Source organism: Siphateles boraxobius, unplaced genomic scaffold (assembly GCF_051911475.1).
Source record: "Siphateles boraxobius isolate OS27281-9 unplaced genomic scaffold, OSU_SipBor_1 66, whole genome shotgun sequence".
NCBI classification, from domain to species: domain Eukaryota; kingdom Metazoa; phylum Chordata; class Actinopteri; order Cypriniformes; family Leuciscidae; genus Siphateles; species Siphateles boraxobius.
Window position 1 is genome coordinate 32465672 of NW_027509193.1, and position 16829 is coordinate 32482500.

Genomic DNA, 16829 nt, shown 5'->3' on the forward strand with positions numbered 1-16829 from the left:
TCTGAGAGAGCTCCAGGCTATAATGGAGATGCCTGCTATCCAGATAGGTGATGGTAGAGCCCTAGATCAGTTTTCCCTTAGAGTACAGGCCTTAGTGGGTCTCCTCCAGTCAATGGGCCATGAAGGTCTTTCTGAGCTTACCTGTGGCTCACATGTCGAGCGGCTATTAGAGAAACTACCCAGTGAGCATTTTTGTCAGTTTAAGAGAAGCATGATTTTGAGCAGACCAGGTTCCTATAACCTCCAAGATTTCTCCTCCTGGCTGCAACAGGGAACCCGCTGCCAGCCCAGAAGGGAGAGAACCTTTCAGCCCGTCCGACCAAGGCCACCACCCTTTCACCCATTCAGAGCTACAGCTATACTTCATGGTAGCAAGACTTCCCAAATGACCTCCCCTAAAGTCCAGATAGCTCCTCCTAGAGCCAGTCAGTTCCTCCCCCACACCACATCCACACGCTGTCCAGTGAGTGCTTACTGTAACTCCCCTGAACATCATGTCAGTAAATGTGATGACTTCCTCCAGCTCACTGAAGATCAGGAACTAGTTGGATCAAAGGAAAGAAACGCTGCTGACGGTGTGCACGAGACCACTTTGCAAACCAGTGTGATCTGAAGGGATGCTGCAACCAATGTAATGGGAAATATCCGCAGGTCCTATTCAACATCAACCAGAAGCAAGTGCAGAATTTCTACCTAGACCATCCTAGCGATTGCAATAAAGTGCTGCTGAAGGTAGTTGAAGTGACCCTACGTAATGGGAACAAGTCCCTAGACACGTATGCCATATTGGATGATGGGTCAGAACGTACGATTCTTCTGCATCCTGCTGCCCAGAAACTCCAGTTGGTAGGAGAGTCTGAGAGCTTGAAGCTGAGGACTGTGAGACAGGATTTCCAGACTCTAAACGGTGCCGCCTTGTCCTTCACACTCATTCCGAAGGCCCATCCAGAGAAATCCTATGCCATCAGGCATGCCTTCACTGCTGATCAGCTTTCCTTATCCGAACATTCTCATCCTGTGAAATCCCTCCAGCGGTGCTACACATCTCCGGCAGATTCCCTTGAAGCAGCATGATAACGTAAGCCCCCTTCTACTCATAGGAGCTGATCATACTCGCCTTATCACTCCAACACTGCCTGTAAAGTTAGGCCCCCCCGGAGCCCCTGTAGCAATCAAAACCCGTCTTGGCTGGACGTTACAGGGCCCTGCTAGAGATATTGTTAGCTCTCCCTCCACCAGGTGTCACTGTATCTCCTTTAAATGCCCACCAGATGACATCCACCACAATGTACAAAAACTGTGGCAGCTAGACACAGTACCTCCGAGGAACGCAAAATTGGTTGTACGCTCTTAACAGGACCAAGATGCAATTCACCAGCTGGAGACTCAAACCCTCCGAATTCCTGTTGATGACGTCCTACGCTATAAATACTTGAGTGGCGATGACTGACTGTTTTGTTGAACTCTTCAATGATGAAACAAAATGCAGATTTTTTTCTTCCTTTTTTCCAATTTTTTGGCAAATGATCCAATAAATATTTTGAAATTAGTCTGTGTCTCACTTGTCTGCCTTATTAGGAATACATTCATCAAAAAGTTTACCATTTTAAAGCCTTTATAGAAGTGAAAAGATTATATATTTTATTTTCTGTGATTTTTCTGCATATGTTGTCTGCCATCTTGAATTTTGGCACTAAAAATGAAGAAAAAAATTGGAAACAGGTTGTTTTGTATTCAGTGGGGGCCTAGCAAGTAAAAAAAACACCAGTTGCAAAAATCTATATGAACCGTTCCTAAAATAACACAATTCCCCACACTACAAATTGAAAGTTTGAGCCCTTAAAAGAACGCTCACCCAAAAATGTCACTGTTTCATGTCATTCCAAATGCATTTCATTTTCTTTCCTCTACAGGACAAAAGCTCTGTCATGACAACTCCTGAGTGTTTGGCATGGTAATGTATATGACAATGTTGATATGTTTGGTCTGGGTGGACTAGATCTGCTATGCTGCTGCTGTTATTGCTGCTGCTGTACAATACAGCATATGAATTACCCGTAGCAGATCTATACAGGTGGAGCTGGGGAAGACGGAGGGTTTCTGAAAGCTTGCTGTACTGCTTAAGCAAATGCTGACCAGTATTTGAAGGTTGAGCAGCGAGCTCATTGGCTACTGATACAGCAGGAACCAATCAGCTGTGCCCTGTAGAGAAATGAATGTACAACCCAATCTCATGGCAATTCGTATGTATTTTACGAGGTGGCTAATTCATACGAATTCATTAAAACCTCACTCATAGGAATTTGTACACAATTTATGAGTTGCCCAATTCGTATGAATGCGTACGAATTACCTTCCCCTACCCCGCCCCTAAACCTATCCATCACTGGGGTTTAGACAAATCGTACGAATTCGTACGAGTGAGTAAAAGATGGCTAATTCGTACAAATTCATACGACCTCCCTCGTACGAATTCGTACAATTTGTCTTAACCCCAGTGATGGGTAGGTACGAATTAGTCGTGAGATAGCGTTGGAATGTAAGCAGGTTGAGTGAAGGAACTATTAATCAGCGCCATCTAGACTTGCAAGACAGAACTATATATATTTTGAAGACAAAACAACATTGGACTTTTATTGTGTGGACACACACACACAAATAAAACATTTATTTTCTCAAAATATCATCTTTTGTGTTCCGTCGAAGAAAAAAGTAATAGAATGACATGAGGGTGATAGTGATGGTGATAGTATTTTACCTTTTGAGGGAATGATAGAGTACCTTAATCCACTTTTCACTGCTTATGATAAACAATAGACCATAACTTAAATCAGTCATTTCGAATGAAAAGTTGATTGGAAAAACTGTGGCGTTCTGACTCAGTTTGAGCAGACTTTACCCTAAACACCTGCTATATCTGTAGAATTGACATTTATAAAAAATCAGAAGTAATTTAATTGTTTAACACTGTTGCCTTGGCAACCAATAATGTTTCATTCACATTTTGGTTGCCATTTGTCTTATAGTATAGTATTGGTCACGGATGCATGCTAAACACCACTAATGAGTGTAATGTAACTGTTTATTTTAGATATTATAGAAACTGACAAGCTTGACAAATTTTGACCTATTGCAAATCAATTTGTATATAACCTATATTCACTACAGCTCAGACTGTTACCTGAACCCTCAGAGAGAGAGAGAGAGAGAGAGAGAGAGAGAGAGAGAGAGAGAGAGAGAGAGAGAGAGAGAGAGAGAGAGAGAGAGAGAGAGAGAGAGAAACGCGAGCTTGAATACAAATCAGACTCCCCGTTGCGCACACGCGCATTCTCTGCAGCCGCACTGGAGAGCTGCGGTTGAGGTGACGATTTAATCTCTCACGCCTCATTAAGCAGGATCCGCCTGTGCATGCGAGTGCGGTTTACACACAGACCGTGAGCGCATCTGCATGCGCTAATGTGAGGAAACACTCCACGAGAAAAAATCCTGCGTGGGTGGGAGGACAGAAGGAAGGACGAAGAAAGGAAAGCTGGATCGGTGCACAGGAGTTCCATGGCAAACGCGCGTAATGGCCACTGCATAGGACTCTATCTATCGTGACGGCTGCAGGGTGTGAAGTAAGTGGATATCCATTTAATTGTGCATGCGAAAGCTTCTGGTCACCATTACGCGATGTTTCGTTCATTGTGGACGGTGGATGGCTGTAATTTTACGGTGAGTGTGGCCGCTTTGGAGTGAATCGCCCTAGATAGATGAGTGATGTTTCCTGTCCCATATCGAAATCAGAAGGGCATGGAGAAGGAGGGTGGGGGTGTGTGGTATTCCCCAAACGCTAGCTCTAATTAGTTACCTTGTATGACAAAATCCCTTTAGGGTTTTACGCTCGTATTGCCTTTCGCATACATCCCCCACCTTTAATAGCTTGAAATTGCGATACTGCCGGATAATGCATGTGGTGATTTGAAACGTGCGTGTGTTTTGGTGGTGCTCGAAACCCAGAGACACGAAATCAGTGATTGACAGTAGAGCGAGACTTAGACACGTACAGTACACAGTTTAATCCAGGTGCTTACAACAACAGCGCGCCAGCAAGAGGATTACGCGCTTGAGCATGTGTTTTATTATTGTTGGGTTGGATACATGAAGGAATGCAGAGAAAAGGCCGAGACAAGAGACATAGTAAGTCGTGCATGTCTTCTTGGTACTATATGTTTTTGAGTTTAATGTGTGCATGGTGTAGGCTATAAAGGGATGATAGTTGGGATAGTTCACTCAAAAATGACAGTTCTGTCGTTATTTTCTCACCCTCGTGTCGTTCTTAAAACCTTTCTTGTCTGGAACACAAAATAAGATTTTTTTTAACTATCTCAAGTTTGTTTTTGTTTTTCCATGCACTGAAAGTCAGTGGGTTCATAATTAGATTGGGTCCCCAACGTCCTTCATAATATCTTCTTTTGTGTTCTGCAGAAGAAAGATATGCATAAAGGTATAGAGTAGCATGAAGATAATCGAATAATGGTATTTTCTGTTTCCATTGAGTGGCATAAATCCTGTATCATTATATATATATATATATATATATATATATATATATATATATATATATATATATATATATATTCTCTTTCCATTGAGTGGCATAAATCCTGCATCATTTAGGCATATATATATATATATATATATATATATATATATATATATATATATATATATATATATAATAGACATACATTTGTTGATGAAAGGTGAGCTATTACTTTTCTAAGCTATATAATTTTGTTTCCCTAGGTGGGATTTATATTGTTTCCCTCTTAAATATCATAGACACGCTTTTGAGGGTTCTTTTGACTAAGCAAACACCCAAAACACCCTTAAGCTACCAGCTCTCGGTCAAGTCTATCTTGTTCTGCAAAACTCTTGCTTAATTACCATGAAATTGAATTCTTTTGTGATGTATGTTCGATTGAAAAACTTTAGGGCAGGACTTGATGTAGTCCATGGGTAATTGATTGGCTGGTTAGATGGTGGACGTTTGCTATTGGTGGATCTCATGTGAGTGACAGGTTGATCCCGCCCTCACGCCAGTAAACACATCATCAGAGAAGAGAAGAGATGAGCTGCAAGAGGGAAGGGAAGTGATTTTGTTTAAAGATTACAAGGGCACATGAATTTAAAAATAATGATGTGCACGGATAAATAATTTACTGTATAATAGATATTGCAATATTCCATATTTCATGGTGACTTTAAGGTAAGACTGTAAATAAACACACATCTTGCTGAACTTTTGGCGAAAGGAGTGGGACCAGGCAAAGACCTCATATTTTCTTTAGACATACCATGTTTTTGTTGTTAAAATCAGTTTGCGTTGGTGAAGATTCTTGTCAGTTATAGATAAGAAGGAGCCATCCGACTACCATAGACTTGTATTCAAAAAAGTAGTACTGTAGCTTACCTATATAAATAATACCATTGCTGTCTGAAAAACTGCTGGAAAATGTGTTTCATATTTACACTGCATATAATTTTACTAAAAATTGCTGACAATAATGTGCAAAATGGCATGTATGCATGCTTGTCTTTTCAATCCATGTCTGTCTTGTCTTTTGTAATTTGTAAATATCAGTTTGTATTGGTGAAGACAAGTAATGCTCTATTAGAAGCTAAAAACATTGTGGAGACTGTTTTGTTTAACTTTTCACCATTCTTTAATAACAATCATTCTGAACGCTAATGTAATATGGAAGCTGAGTCATACTGTCTATATTTTCATACATGAACCATAATGGAAAGTCAGGGCAAGCTTTGCATTGTAATGGAGTTGGTCTAATTGAATCTCAAGTGTCCTCTGAGGATAAACTGTTATAGCCTAATCTCAATTTGTGGTCATCCAAACCCTCCATCCCTAGAAAAGCCCTCCTTTGTGAAGTGGCTCTTTCAGCATCATTTATTATTTTAGTAATTGCCTTTGTGTTTGTTTGTCAGCTTGGCTCTTTAGATTCCATGACACACATAAGTTAGTCATACGTTTGATTATCAACGAAGTCTGGCCAACTTTGCAGCTTATTCTGACTAAAACCTGCTCATTTAGTTGCAACACAATCATATGCATGGAAAAAATGGCAGCTTATCTGGCCAAACAATGGTACTTCAGTCTTTATAAATAGGCATTTCACATTTTCTTTAAGATTACCTCAATTGAACCTATTTCGCCTTGTCTTGTTAAAAATATAATATGTTTTATAATATTTTATATTGTAAGCTAATATGTATACTATATAATATGCAACTGTTTGTGTTTTGAACTCTTCATGCTTTAAGGACCATTAACCTAGGCACCTAGCCATTAACCTAGGCAAAAACATAGGCACATCTTAGTTTACAGATTTTCACTAGTTCACTAGTTCTGATAGTTGTGATAGTTGTAAGTTAAATTGGCCAAGTTGAATTGGAACGACAGGAAGAAGAATTTACTGAATTTGCACTTCAAAGAAATTCAGTACATGTGCATTCTGGGAAAGGTTTTCTTCCACCTTGGTCCACAAAAGAAGTAAAAATGTAATTTAATGTTTTTTTTTCTGATGAAATATAAACTACATAAAAAAATGATATTGGGGGCACACACACACACACACACACACACACACACACACACACACACACACACACACACACACACACACACACACACACACACACACACACACACACACACACACACACTAAATAGGTATTTTCTCTTTTAACTAACCTGCTAGAAAATTGGTACCTTGTAAATTTTGACTTTGTTTCCTAGCAAATTGACAAAACCTCTAGAGAGCAAGAGCAGTAGGATTCTAGCTAACAATTTTCACTACGATCTTGCTTTTTTGTGTGTGTAAAACACAACAGACGGTCCGTAATGTGTGCATGTTGGCTGTAGGCGTGCTGTCTGAGTCTAAACATGAGTGGACCATATGCTCTTCCAGACACTTTACCTGCATCATTTCTTTCAAGCTTCAAGCATCTACATAATTATCAAAGCACATGTTAAGCCAGAGAGACCCAATTTGTTCTTAAACCTTCTTCCAGGTTGTTTACAGTTATATGTGGATGAATTTACCCCTGGAGTCTTACATTAGAGTACATCTCTCTCATGGATCATGCATTTTAGCTTTCTTTTTCCTCAAAAACATTAAAACGATACATGGGTTTTTAGAAAAATCTTCCAGTGTTGCCCAGCAACGAAGAAAAGGTTTCCAAAAATGCTGGGCTCCTTTTTTTTTTTTTACATTATCCGAGGACTCGCACACTGACATTATGTAAAATGTTGACCGCTGCACCGCTGTGAGCGCAAGGCACACTAAAAGCGGAAGCATGTACTAGATGATGCTTTCTGTCGTTGGGCTTTAGTGCCTGACTTCATGTGATATTCATTTCCCTGTCCTGAACTCAGAGGTTTACAGTGTGATGTTGAACAGGCCAACTGACAAAACGCTGCTCTGTGGTTCACGGTCGAATGAAAGCCCAGTCCTAGAGAGTTGTTGTTGGTAGGTTTAGACCAAGTTAATCCTGAAGTAAATGGGGCTTTGTAAATACTTATTAGATTATAAGCTGCTAAAAATGGTTGCACCTTCTGATCTTAATACAATAGTTAATCTTATAGGTCATAAGCTCTCTGTAAAGTAATGAGCTGTCACTCAGTATGGCATCTACATTAATTGATCCAATAAGCGGCCTTAGTTTGTAAACAGCAAGTCTTGTAGTATTTCAATTTACCATTTATACTTTAAAACCTTTTTGGGTCATGTAACTGTCAGTGGTAATACAATACATTTCTATAACGGATACACAAGAACAGGAAAAACGATAAATAATAAATCATGAAACAATAAAAAGCATATTTTAATATGTAAGTAATAAATATTTTCCATTGCTGGTTTGGGGATGTTTCGTTTTTGAGATCCGTCACTGACAATTCATATAATGGTCACATTTTTAAAACATAACTGAGCCTAAAAATCAGCCTTGTTGGTGTGTCACAAATTGAATTAATTAATCGCACATCAAATTTGGCTGAGCAATTACAAGGACAAATTAGTTATTTTAATTGAGTTATTGAGTTTTCTAGCACCTGACCTGTTCTCTCTCTCTCTCTCTCTCTCTCTCTCTCTCTGTCATGTGTGAAGACTAAAGTAGGAGTGCGAGAGCAGAAAGAAGAGGCATCTACAATGGCAGCAGAAGAGAAGCCTGCTGTGAAGAGCAGTAGCTCCATTGTACCATGTTTCCTGTTTGTAGAGGTGAGTTTTCATATAAACATAAATAATCCTGAACCCTGACTATAATTAGGACTTTTTGAGGAACTTTTATGAAATCTCAATGGGCTTGCAGTGAAAAATATGAGGTTATGCCATGACCTGAAAGGAAGTGAAGCTCAGATCAATACAATCATTGGTGTTAATGATATGGAGAACACATCAACAATTTACTTATTATTGACTGAGTTCAGCTTCACTTTGAAAAACAAATGTGCGATAATAAATGCATCTCTTGCACAGTGACGCGTGGAGGAAGAGTGTCACTGCTGGTGTTGGTGAGATGCTTCACTGTGAAAACTCATTTATGTGCTTCGGGCTGCGGGAGAATATTGCTGAATGGCTTTCTTCCCACAAATGAAAAGTTGTTATCTAAAGAGGAATGTTTAGATGTAATGAGATGGGTTTTTTTTTCAACGAGACAATGCTCCTGAACACACCGCAAAGACAAGTCCATCAGGCTCATGTTTTGGCCTGTCAGAGTCCAGATTTGAACCCTATAGTATAGTGAATATTTGGTCTCACAATAAACTCAAACAGGGAGACATTTTTCAACTACGCATGAACAGTTTGAAGCTGTTAACATTGAGTGAAACAACACTGATTCTTCTTCCTGTAAAAAGCTTTCTGCAAGTTGAGGAAGGCTATTTTGTTACTTTGTCTACAGTATTTGTGTAATTCTTGCTAATTTCCTGACCAGTGATTTGTGATTGAAATGGTGAAGACCATTAAAAGACCACTAAATATTTAGCCATTTCTGGCTTGGCCTTTTTGCCCAGGAGTGTATATTAAGAAATAATTTATGTTAGATATACGTATTTAAAAACATTTTTTAAATCATATATACTGTGCTACCGTTTGGGGTCGCTAAAATTATTTTAATGTTTTTGAAGTCTATTGTTCTCACCAAGGCTGCAAAATACAGTAAAAACAAATAATATTACAATTTAAAATAACAGTTTTCTGTTTGAATATATAGTAAAATGTAATTTATTCCTGGGATCAAAGCCGAATTTTCAGCATAATTACTCCAGTCTTCAGTGTCACATGATCCTTAACAAATCATTACAATAGTATGTATATATATATATATATATATATATATATATATATATATATATATATATATATATAATCATTGTTAATCCTTTTGATATTTTATCAAAAACATTTGCAAAAATCTAACCTTTCATTGAAGTAAATGTATTGAAAGTGTGGGGGAAAATCACATTATGAAATAAATATTTTTCTCTAAAACACGTTGGGAACAATTATTTTCCCCCTTTTATTAAATACTTTTTGAAACCTCCTTTTTCCAAGATTACAGCTCTGACTTTTCTCTAAGTTGCATGAGTTTGAAGAACAACTGACGAGATCAGAGATCATTCCTCCATACAGAATCTCTCCAGATCCTGCAGATTCACAAGTTCATGTCAGTGCGTCTTCTATTCAGTTCAGCACACTCATCTTCTATAGGGTTCAGTTTAGGGACTGGGACGGTCATGGCAGATGCTTGGTTTTGTGCTCAGTGACCCATTTTTGTTTTTGATTTTGATGTTTATTTTTGGATCATTGTCCTGATGCAAGATCCGAACACGGCCCATTATACGATTTCTAGCAGAGGCTGTCAGGTTTAGATTTTTTATCTGTTGGTATTTGATCGAATCCATGATGCCATGTATCTGAACAAGAAGTCCAGGACCTCTAACAGAAAATTAAGCCCACAGCAATAAAGATACAGCAGAATATTTCATTTTACAAATGGGGTACTTGTTATCTCTGTATGAACCAAACCCATATTAAGTGTTTGCTGCCAAAAAAAAACAGTTTGAAGTTCCAGTAGTGTCAGTTACTTTTCAAACGTTCTATGGATGTAGTGATGTAATGTGATTTTCCCTTTATAAAAAGTTTGTTCCCTTTCGTTGTCACTCCGAGTTACGTCGGATGACGACGAATGGGGTTTCGCTTAGAAAGCCTATCAACTTCGAGTATTACAAAACGAGCCAATGGCAAAGAAATGCCATGGGTCTGCGGAATTTGCATGGCGTAACTCCGCCCCACCTCGTGGGTATAAAAGGAGGAAGCCGGCAGCAAGCAGATATGTTTTCGCTTCGGAGCCAAGTGTATTCTTCTCTCCACAAGCCATCTCTGAATTGTCAGCTTTACAAACGAGTACCTCGAGTGTTGGTGTGACGGCGATCTACGGCGAGAGCGTGCTTCCTGCTGATCTGTTGCAGTGGTCTGCCAGTCGGTGCGTTTCTCCCCGGGTGCTTCAACACTTGAGTTTTCTCTCACTAAAAGAGCTTACACGTGGCACGTCTTTTTAAAGACGGCTCGCCCGTGCATTTCTGGTTGCAGCGGACTGGTATCGGACTCTGATGGGCACGAGCGCTGTCTAGTGTGTTTGGGCTTTGATCATGCTTGAACAGCGCTCGTGGGTGACTCATGTTCTCGCTGGGAACGTGATCATCGCGTCATATATAGGTCGAGACTCGGTGAACTCGCAAGAGTGAGAGTCCCCTCATCCACCCCCCGATCTTCGGCTGGTGGCCAGGGTGACCTGAGGGTTACGGTCTGGATCTAGGCGCCGACTATGTGTCCGTGTCCCCAGCCCCCCTCTTCAATGACGGTGCCCGCTAGTGAACTGCTGATTCCCGCGAGTCTACCCTCTGGTGGCCCGCGTGTTTCAGTTGAAGCTACAGAGGAAGATGCCATGTCTGTTGCAGCATCACTAGGTGGGTTTGAGTCTTCTGGAAGTGAGGGCTCGTCACAGCTGCCACCTTCCGGTGTGCATACGGCTGTGCCTGAGTCTGATCCGGAGATGACGACCATGCTTTCCTGGGACGATGGGTTTTGGGTAAGACCCTCGTCGATGGGTTTGCCGACCCTCGTCCACGGCAAACCCCAATACCTCTCTTCCCGGACGTGCATGATGAGATCTCGAAGTCCAAGAAGACCCCCTTGTCTTCTCGGGACCGCTCGCTGATCTCATCCGCCTTTCCTCCCCTCGATGGGGCCGCTGCCCATGGGTACACTGGGGTTCCCCCGGCTGAATGCTCTGTTGCGATGCTATGTGTCCTCAGAGTGCTTCTTCTCGGCGCAATCCTAAGCACCCGCCCGTGGCCTGTAGTTTTTCGTCTACGCTTGTGGCGAGATCCTATAGCGCCACGGGACTGGCAGCCGCCTCACTGCATGCCATGGTCATTCTGCTGGTCCACCTGACCCAGATGCTCATGGACCTGCACGAGGGCGGGACTGACCCAGGGCTCTTCACTGAGCTGCGCGCCGCCACTGACCTTGCTCTCTGAGCGACGAAAGTGGCCGTACGCTCCCTGGGTCAGGTGATGCTCACCAGTCTGTGGCTGAACCTGTCTTATGTGCTGGATGTCGCGCGGACCCGTCTGTCTGACATTCCCATATCCCAGGTCGGCCTCTTCGGCGGTGCGGTTGAGGGCTTGCCCAACAGCTCTCAGCCGCCCATGAGCAGAGTGAGGTTGATTCTGTCCCGACGGCCCCGCCGTCCGCTCAGATCCCTCGTCTGCCCACCGCCGAAGGCGCCCTCCCGCGGCTCCCACCCCGCCCGTTCACGGGCCGGCTCTGGGGGCCGCGGGCGGACGCCACAGCCCTCTCCAGCCCCGCCCCCCGCTACACGCCGGGTTAAGCGGCGCTCGTGAGACGGGCAACTCGGCGATTGAGCAGACTGAGGTTGATTCTGTCCCGACGGCCCCGCCGTCCGCTCAGATCCCTCGGTCTGCCCACTGCCGAGGGCGCCCCCCCGCGGCTCCCACCCCGCCCGTTCACCCGGGTCGGCTCTGGAGGCCGCGGTCGGACGCCACAGTCCTCTCCAGCCCCGCACCCCGCTACACGCCGGGTTAAGCGGCGCTCTTGAGTTGGGCTCCTCAGAGATGGGACTCAGTTCTTTCCAGGAGTTGGTAGCAGGACCACTCCTTTCCCCGGGGAGGGCCGGGGAAGAATCTTTATTCTCCTAAGAGCTGATTCTCCCGTCTCTGAGCACAGAGTTCTCGGACGTCACAGAGCGCCGCCCACAAGCCGTGCTCTCCTCGTCCCCCTCTGTCCCAGAGGTGGTTGACATGGCGTGCCGTCCACGGACCGCTTCGCCGCTGTCCCCCTCTGTCGCCAGACCCCTGGCAGAGCAGGCCCCCGCGGGACGACCAGCCTGGTCCTCCCCTGGCCCCCTCTGCCAGGGCGCGGTTGCTAACTGTGCCCCCTCTCCGGGCCGCTATGCCGTCCACATCTGGGCCAGTTACTCCGCTTCGCTGCCCCTCCGGGGGGACGCCTGTGGCTCGCATGATCCCGTTGGTTCAGTTCCTGGGAGCCTGGCTAGAGCTTCCCCGTCTGTCCCACTGGATCGTGCGTACCGTCAGGCTCGGCTATGCGATTCAGTTCGCACGGTCTCCTCCCCGCTTCAGGGGAGTCCGCTCCACTTTGGTTGGTGGCAATGCCCCTATCATGAGAGCAGAGATTGCCACCCTGCTGGCGAAGGGTGCAATCGAGACTGTCCCTCCAGCCGAGATGAGGTCCGGCTTCTACAGCCCCTACTTCATTGTCCCCAAGAAGACCGGTGGGTTACGGCCAATCCTGGACTTGCGCGTGCTGTACCGCTCCCTTCACCGGATGCCGTTCAAGATGCTCACCGCCAAACGCGTTTTCGAATGCATACGGCCCCAGGATTGGTTTGCAGCGATCGACCTGAAGGACGCCTACTTTCATGTCTCCATTCTTCCTCGACACAGACCGTTCCTCCGGTTTGCTTTCGAGGGGCAGGCATACCAGTACGCGGTTCTCCCTTTCGGGCTAGCCCTGTCTCCTCGCATCTTCATGAAGGTCGTCGAGGCGGCCCTTGTTCCCCTTCGAGAACAAGGGGTTCGCATCCTGAGTTATATCGACGACTGGCTGATCCTAGCTCACTCTCGAGATCAGGTTTGCGAACACAGGGACCTAGTGCTTCGGCACCTAGCCCGTCTGGGCCTTCGGGTCAACTGGGAGAAGAGCAAACTTTGCCCCGTGCAGAGGATCTCTTTTCTCGGTATGGACATCGACTCGGTCGCCATGTCCGCGCAGCTTACGAGCGAGCGCGCGCAGTCACTGCTGACTTGCCTAAGACAATTCGAGGGCAAGAGTGCGGTTCCACTGAAACTTTTTTAGAGGCTCCTGGGGCAATTGGCATCTGCAGCCGCGGTCACGCCGCTCGGATTGCTTCATATGAGACCGCTTCAGCTTTGGCTTCGCGACCGAGTCCCGAGGTGGGCATGGCAACACGGCACGTTCCGAGTACCAGTTACTCCGACCTGCCGTCAGTTCTTCACCCCGTGGGCGAACCTCGGTTTTCTCAGGGCCGGTGTCCCCCTGGCACGAGCTTCCCGGCATTTTGTTGTCTCAACAGATGCCTCCACCACGGGCTGGGGCGCCATGTGCAATGGACATGCTGCTGCGGGCTCTTGGACAGGACCCCAGCGGCTGTGGCATGTCAATTGCCTCGAGTTGTTGGCAGTACGCCTTGCCCTGCACCGCTTCCAGGGGTCAACACGTACTAGTCCGTTCAGACAATACCGCCACTGTGGCGTACATCAACCATCAAGGTGGTCTACGCTCCCGCCGTATGTCACAACTCGCTCGCCACCTCCTCCTATGGAGTCAGAAGCATCTGAGGTCGCTTCGAGCCATCTTCATTCCCGGAGCGCTGAACTGTGCAGCCGACGAGCTCTCACGGCTTCAGCCCCTCCCTGGAGAATGGCGACTCCATCCCCAGTCGGTTCAGCTGATTTGGGACCAGTTCGGGGACGCGCAGATAGATCTGTTTGCCTCTCACGACTCGACCCATTGCGCCCAGTTCTATTCCCTGACCGAGGGCACGCTCGGCACGGATGCTCTGGCGCACAGCTGGCCGCAGGGCCGCAAGTATGCGTTTCCCCCAGTGAGCCTTCTTGCGCACACTTTGCGCAAGGTCAGGGAGGACGAGGAGCAGGTCATTCTGGTTGCCCCTTACTGGCAACCGGACCTGGCTCCCCGAACTAGTACTCCTCGCGACAGCACCTCCCTGGCCGATCCCTCTGAGGAAGTACCTTCTTTCTCAGGGACGGGGCACCCTATGGCACCCTCGTCCCGATCTTTGGAACCTCCACGTGTGGCTCCTGGATGGGACGAGGCAGGTTTGAGTACCCTACCACCAGCGGTGGTGGCTACCATCACTTCCGCTAGAGCGTCGTCCACGAGACACGTCTATGCGTTGAAGTGGAACCTCTTCGTCAACTGGTGCTCTTCTCACCGAGAAGACCCCCGGAGATGCTCGATCAGTGTTGTGCTTTCCTTCCTTCAACAGGGGCTGGAGCGAAGGCTGTCTCCCTCCACCCTGAAGGTCTATGTTGCCGCCATTGCCGCACATCATGACCTCATCGAAGGTAAGTCGGTGGGGAAGCACGACCTGGTCATCAGGTTCCTGAGAGGAGCGAGGAGACTAAATCCTCCTCGTCCTCCTCTCGTTCCCTCTTGGGACCTCTCAGTGGTTCTAACTGCCCTGAAGAGTGCTCCCTTTGAGCCCCTGCAATCAGTCGAGCTTAAGTTCCTGTCCATGAAGACAGCGCTCCTGGTTGCACTGGCCTCCATCAAGAGGGTTGGGGACCTGCACGCATTCTCCGTTGACGAAGCGTGCCTGGAATTTGGGCCGGCTTCCTCTCACGTGATCCTGAGACCCCGGCCTGGATACGTGCCCAAGGTTCCTACCACTCCCTTTCGGGACCAGGTGGTGAACCTGCAAGCGCTGCCCTCGGAGGAGGCAGACCCAGCCTTGGCACTGCTCTGTCCAGTACGCGCTCTCCGCGCCTATGTAGACAGAACGCAGTGTTTCAGGACCTCAGACCAGCTCTTTGTCTGTTATGGTGGGAAGCTGAAGGGAAAGGCTCTCTCCAAGCAAAGGTTGTCTCACTGGATAGTGGACACCATTGCTTTGGCTTACCAGCAGCAAGGTCGACCGTGCCCCCTTGGTGTGACTGCCCACTCCAGCCGGAGTGTGGCGTCCTCTTGGGCTCTAGCGCATGGCGCCTCGCTAACAGACATCTGCAGAGCTGCAGGCTGGGCGACACCTAACACATTCGCCAGATTCTATAATCTCCGAGTGGAGCCTGTGTCCTCTCGTGTACTCGCTTCAACCAGCTAGTACCGGACCCGCTCAGGTGTCTTCGCTTGCTCGCCATTCCACTCCACGGACTGGATACGTGCGATATTTTCCTCAGGTGAGCTTCTCCGAAAGCCCTGAGCTCCTCCAGCACTCCTGACGTCGGCGCCAGTGTCTATTGCCTGTGCGTCGGCTAGGTGCCTCCCGTGTGCATGGTCCCTCCTCTGAGCGACCCCCACATGTGTATTTCCACTGTAAGCCTCTCTGAGCGTGTGTCTTTCCCTTGGCAAGCCACCTTGCCACCCCTGGGGTTGAAATATTCCACCTGCGGCTGGACACCCCAGTGTTTTCCATATGCTTCCTTCGGGTCATATGTGTATTCTCTAAGTCCCCCCCCTCCGGGCTGGCATTAATTGCATACTTCCCCTAAGCTTGGGATATGCTCCCAGTGTACCTTGGTATTCCTGTGTTATATGGAGTCCTTTGTCCAGGCTGACAGGGATCTCGATTTACGCAGGGCACTGGAAGACAGCTGAGAAGGTGGCGTGATTAGACTGGTAACCCCATTCGTCGTCATCCGACGTAACTCGGAGTGACAACGAGGGGGAACGTCTGCGGTTACGTGTGTGACCCTCGTTCCCTGAGTAGGGAACGGAGACGTTACGTCTGCCTGCCACTTTCCGCTGTACCGCGGGGATCGCCTGAGCTCAGTCTTGGCTCCTCAGCGAAGAAACATATCTGCTTGCTGCCGGCTTCCTCCTTTTATACCCACGAGGTGGGGCGGAGTTACGCCATGCAAATTCCGCAGACCCATGGCATTTCTTTGCCATTGGCTCGTTTTGTAATACTCGAAGTTGATAGGCTTTCTAAGCGAAACCCCATTCGTCGTCATCCGACGTAACGTCTCCGTTCCCTACTCAGGGAACGAGGGCTACATACGTAACCGTAGACGTTTCTTTGAATAAAATATCAAAAGGATAAACAATTCAGATTCAGAATGATTCAGAACATTTCATGAAGAATAGTTTTCAAGTCAGTTCAAAATGTCTACTTTCATTCTTTGTTTTCTTGAAGGATGGAAAGATAATGGACTGAATTGTTTTGTGTGTGTTATTGTGTGTGAGCATGTGCACTAATGTTGCGTGTGCATCACAAACACATCATGACATTTGCCTCTGCTGTTGTTGCTATGGATACCAATCAGCTGGATCTGGATCCCATCTCTATGTTATCATTTTTAGATTCTCTCCCCCACACGTGTAAATCTTCTGCTTTCCTCCAGTGATTCTCCCGCTCATGCATTCACAGGCAGATCTAGTGTGCTCTCGCAGAATGCATGCATGATTATTTGATAAGCCACATTTTTTTTCATGTAGCACATTCAACTACTGCTATGACTCACT

General features: G+C 46.1%; 1 protein-coding gene across 3 annotated transcripts in view; it reads left to right on the forward strand.

The window, feature by feature from the left end:
• The first annotated feature begins 3326 nt into the window (after positions 1–3326).
• Positions 3327–16829, forward strand: part of plppr2a (phospholipid phosphatase related 2a) — a 45160-nt gene continuing 31657 nt past the window's right edge. Inside the window, exons 1-2 of one of the 3 annotated variants that reach the window (XM_077213653.1) lie at positions 3327–3617; positions 8169–8279. In XM_077213653.1, coding sequence (XP_077069768.1) covers positions 8211–8279 — 69 coding nt within the window. In that variant the 5' untranslated portion in view covers positions 3327–3617; positions 8169–8210. Of the gene's footprint in view, positions 3618–3945; positions 4180–8168; positions 8280–16829 lie in introns of those variants that run through there. The other 2 variants (XM_077213650.1, XM_077213651.1) reach the window with 2 other exon arrangements.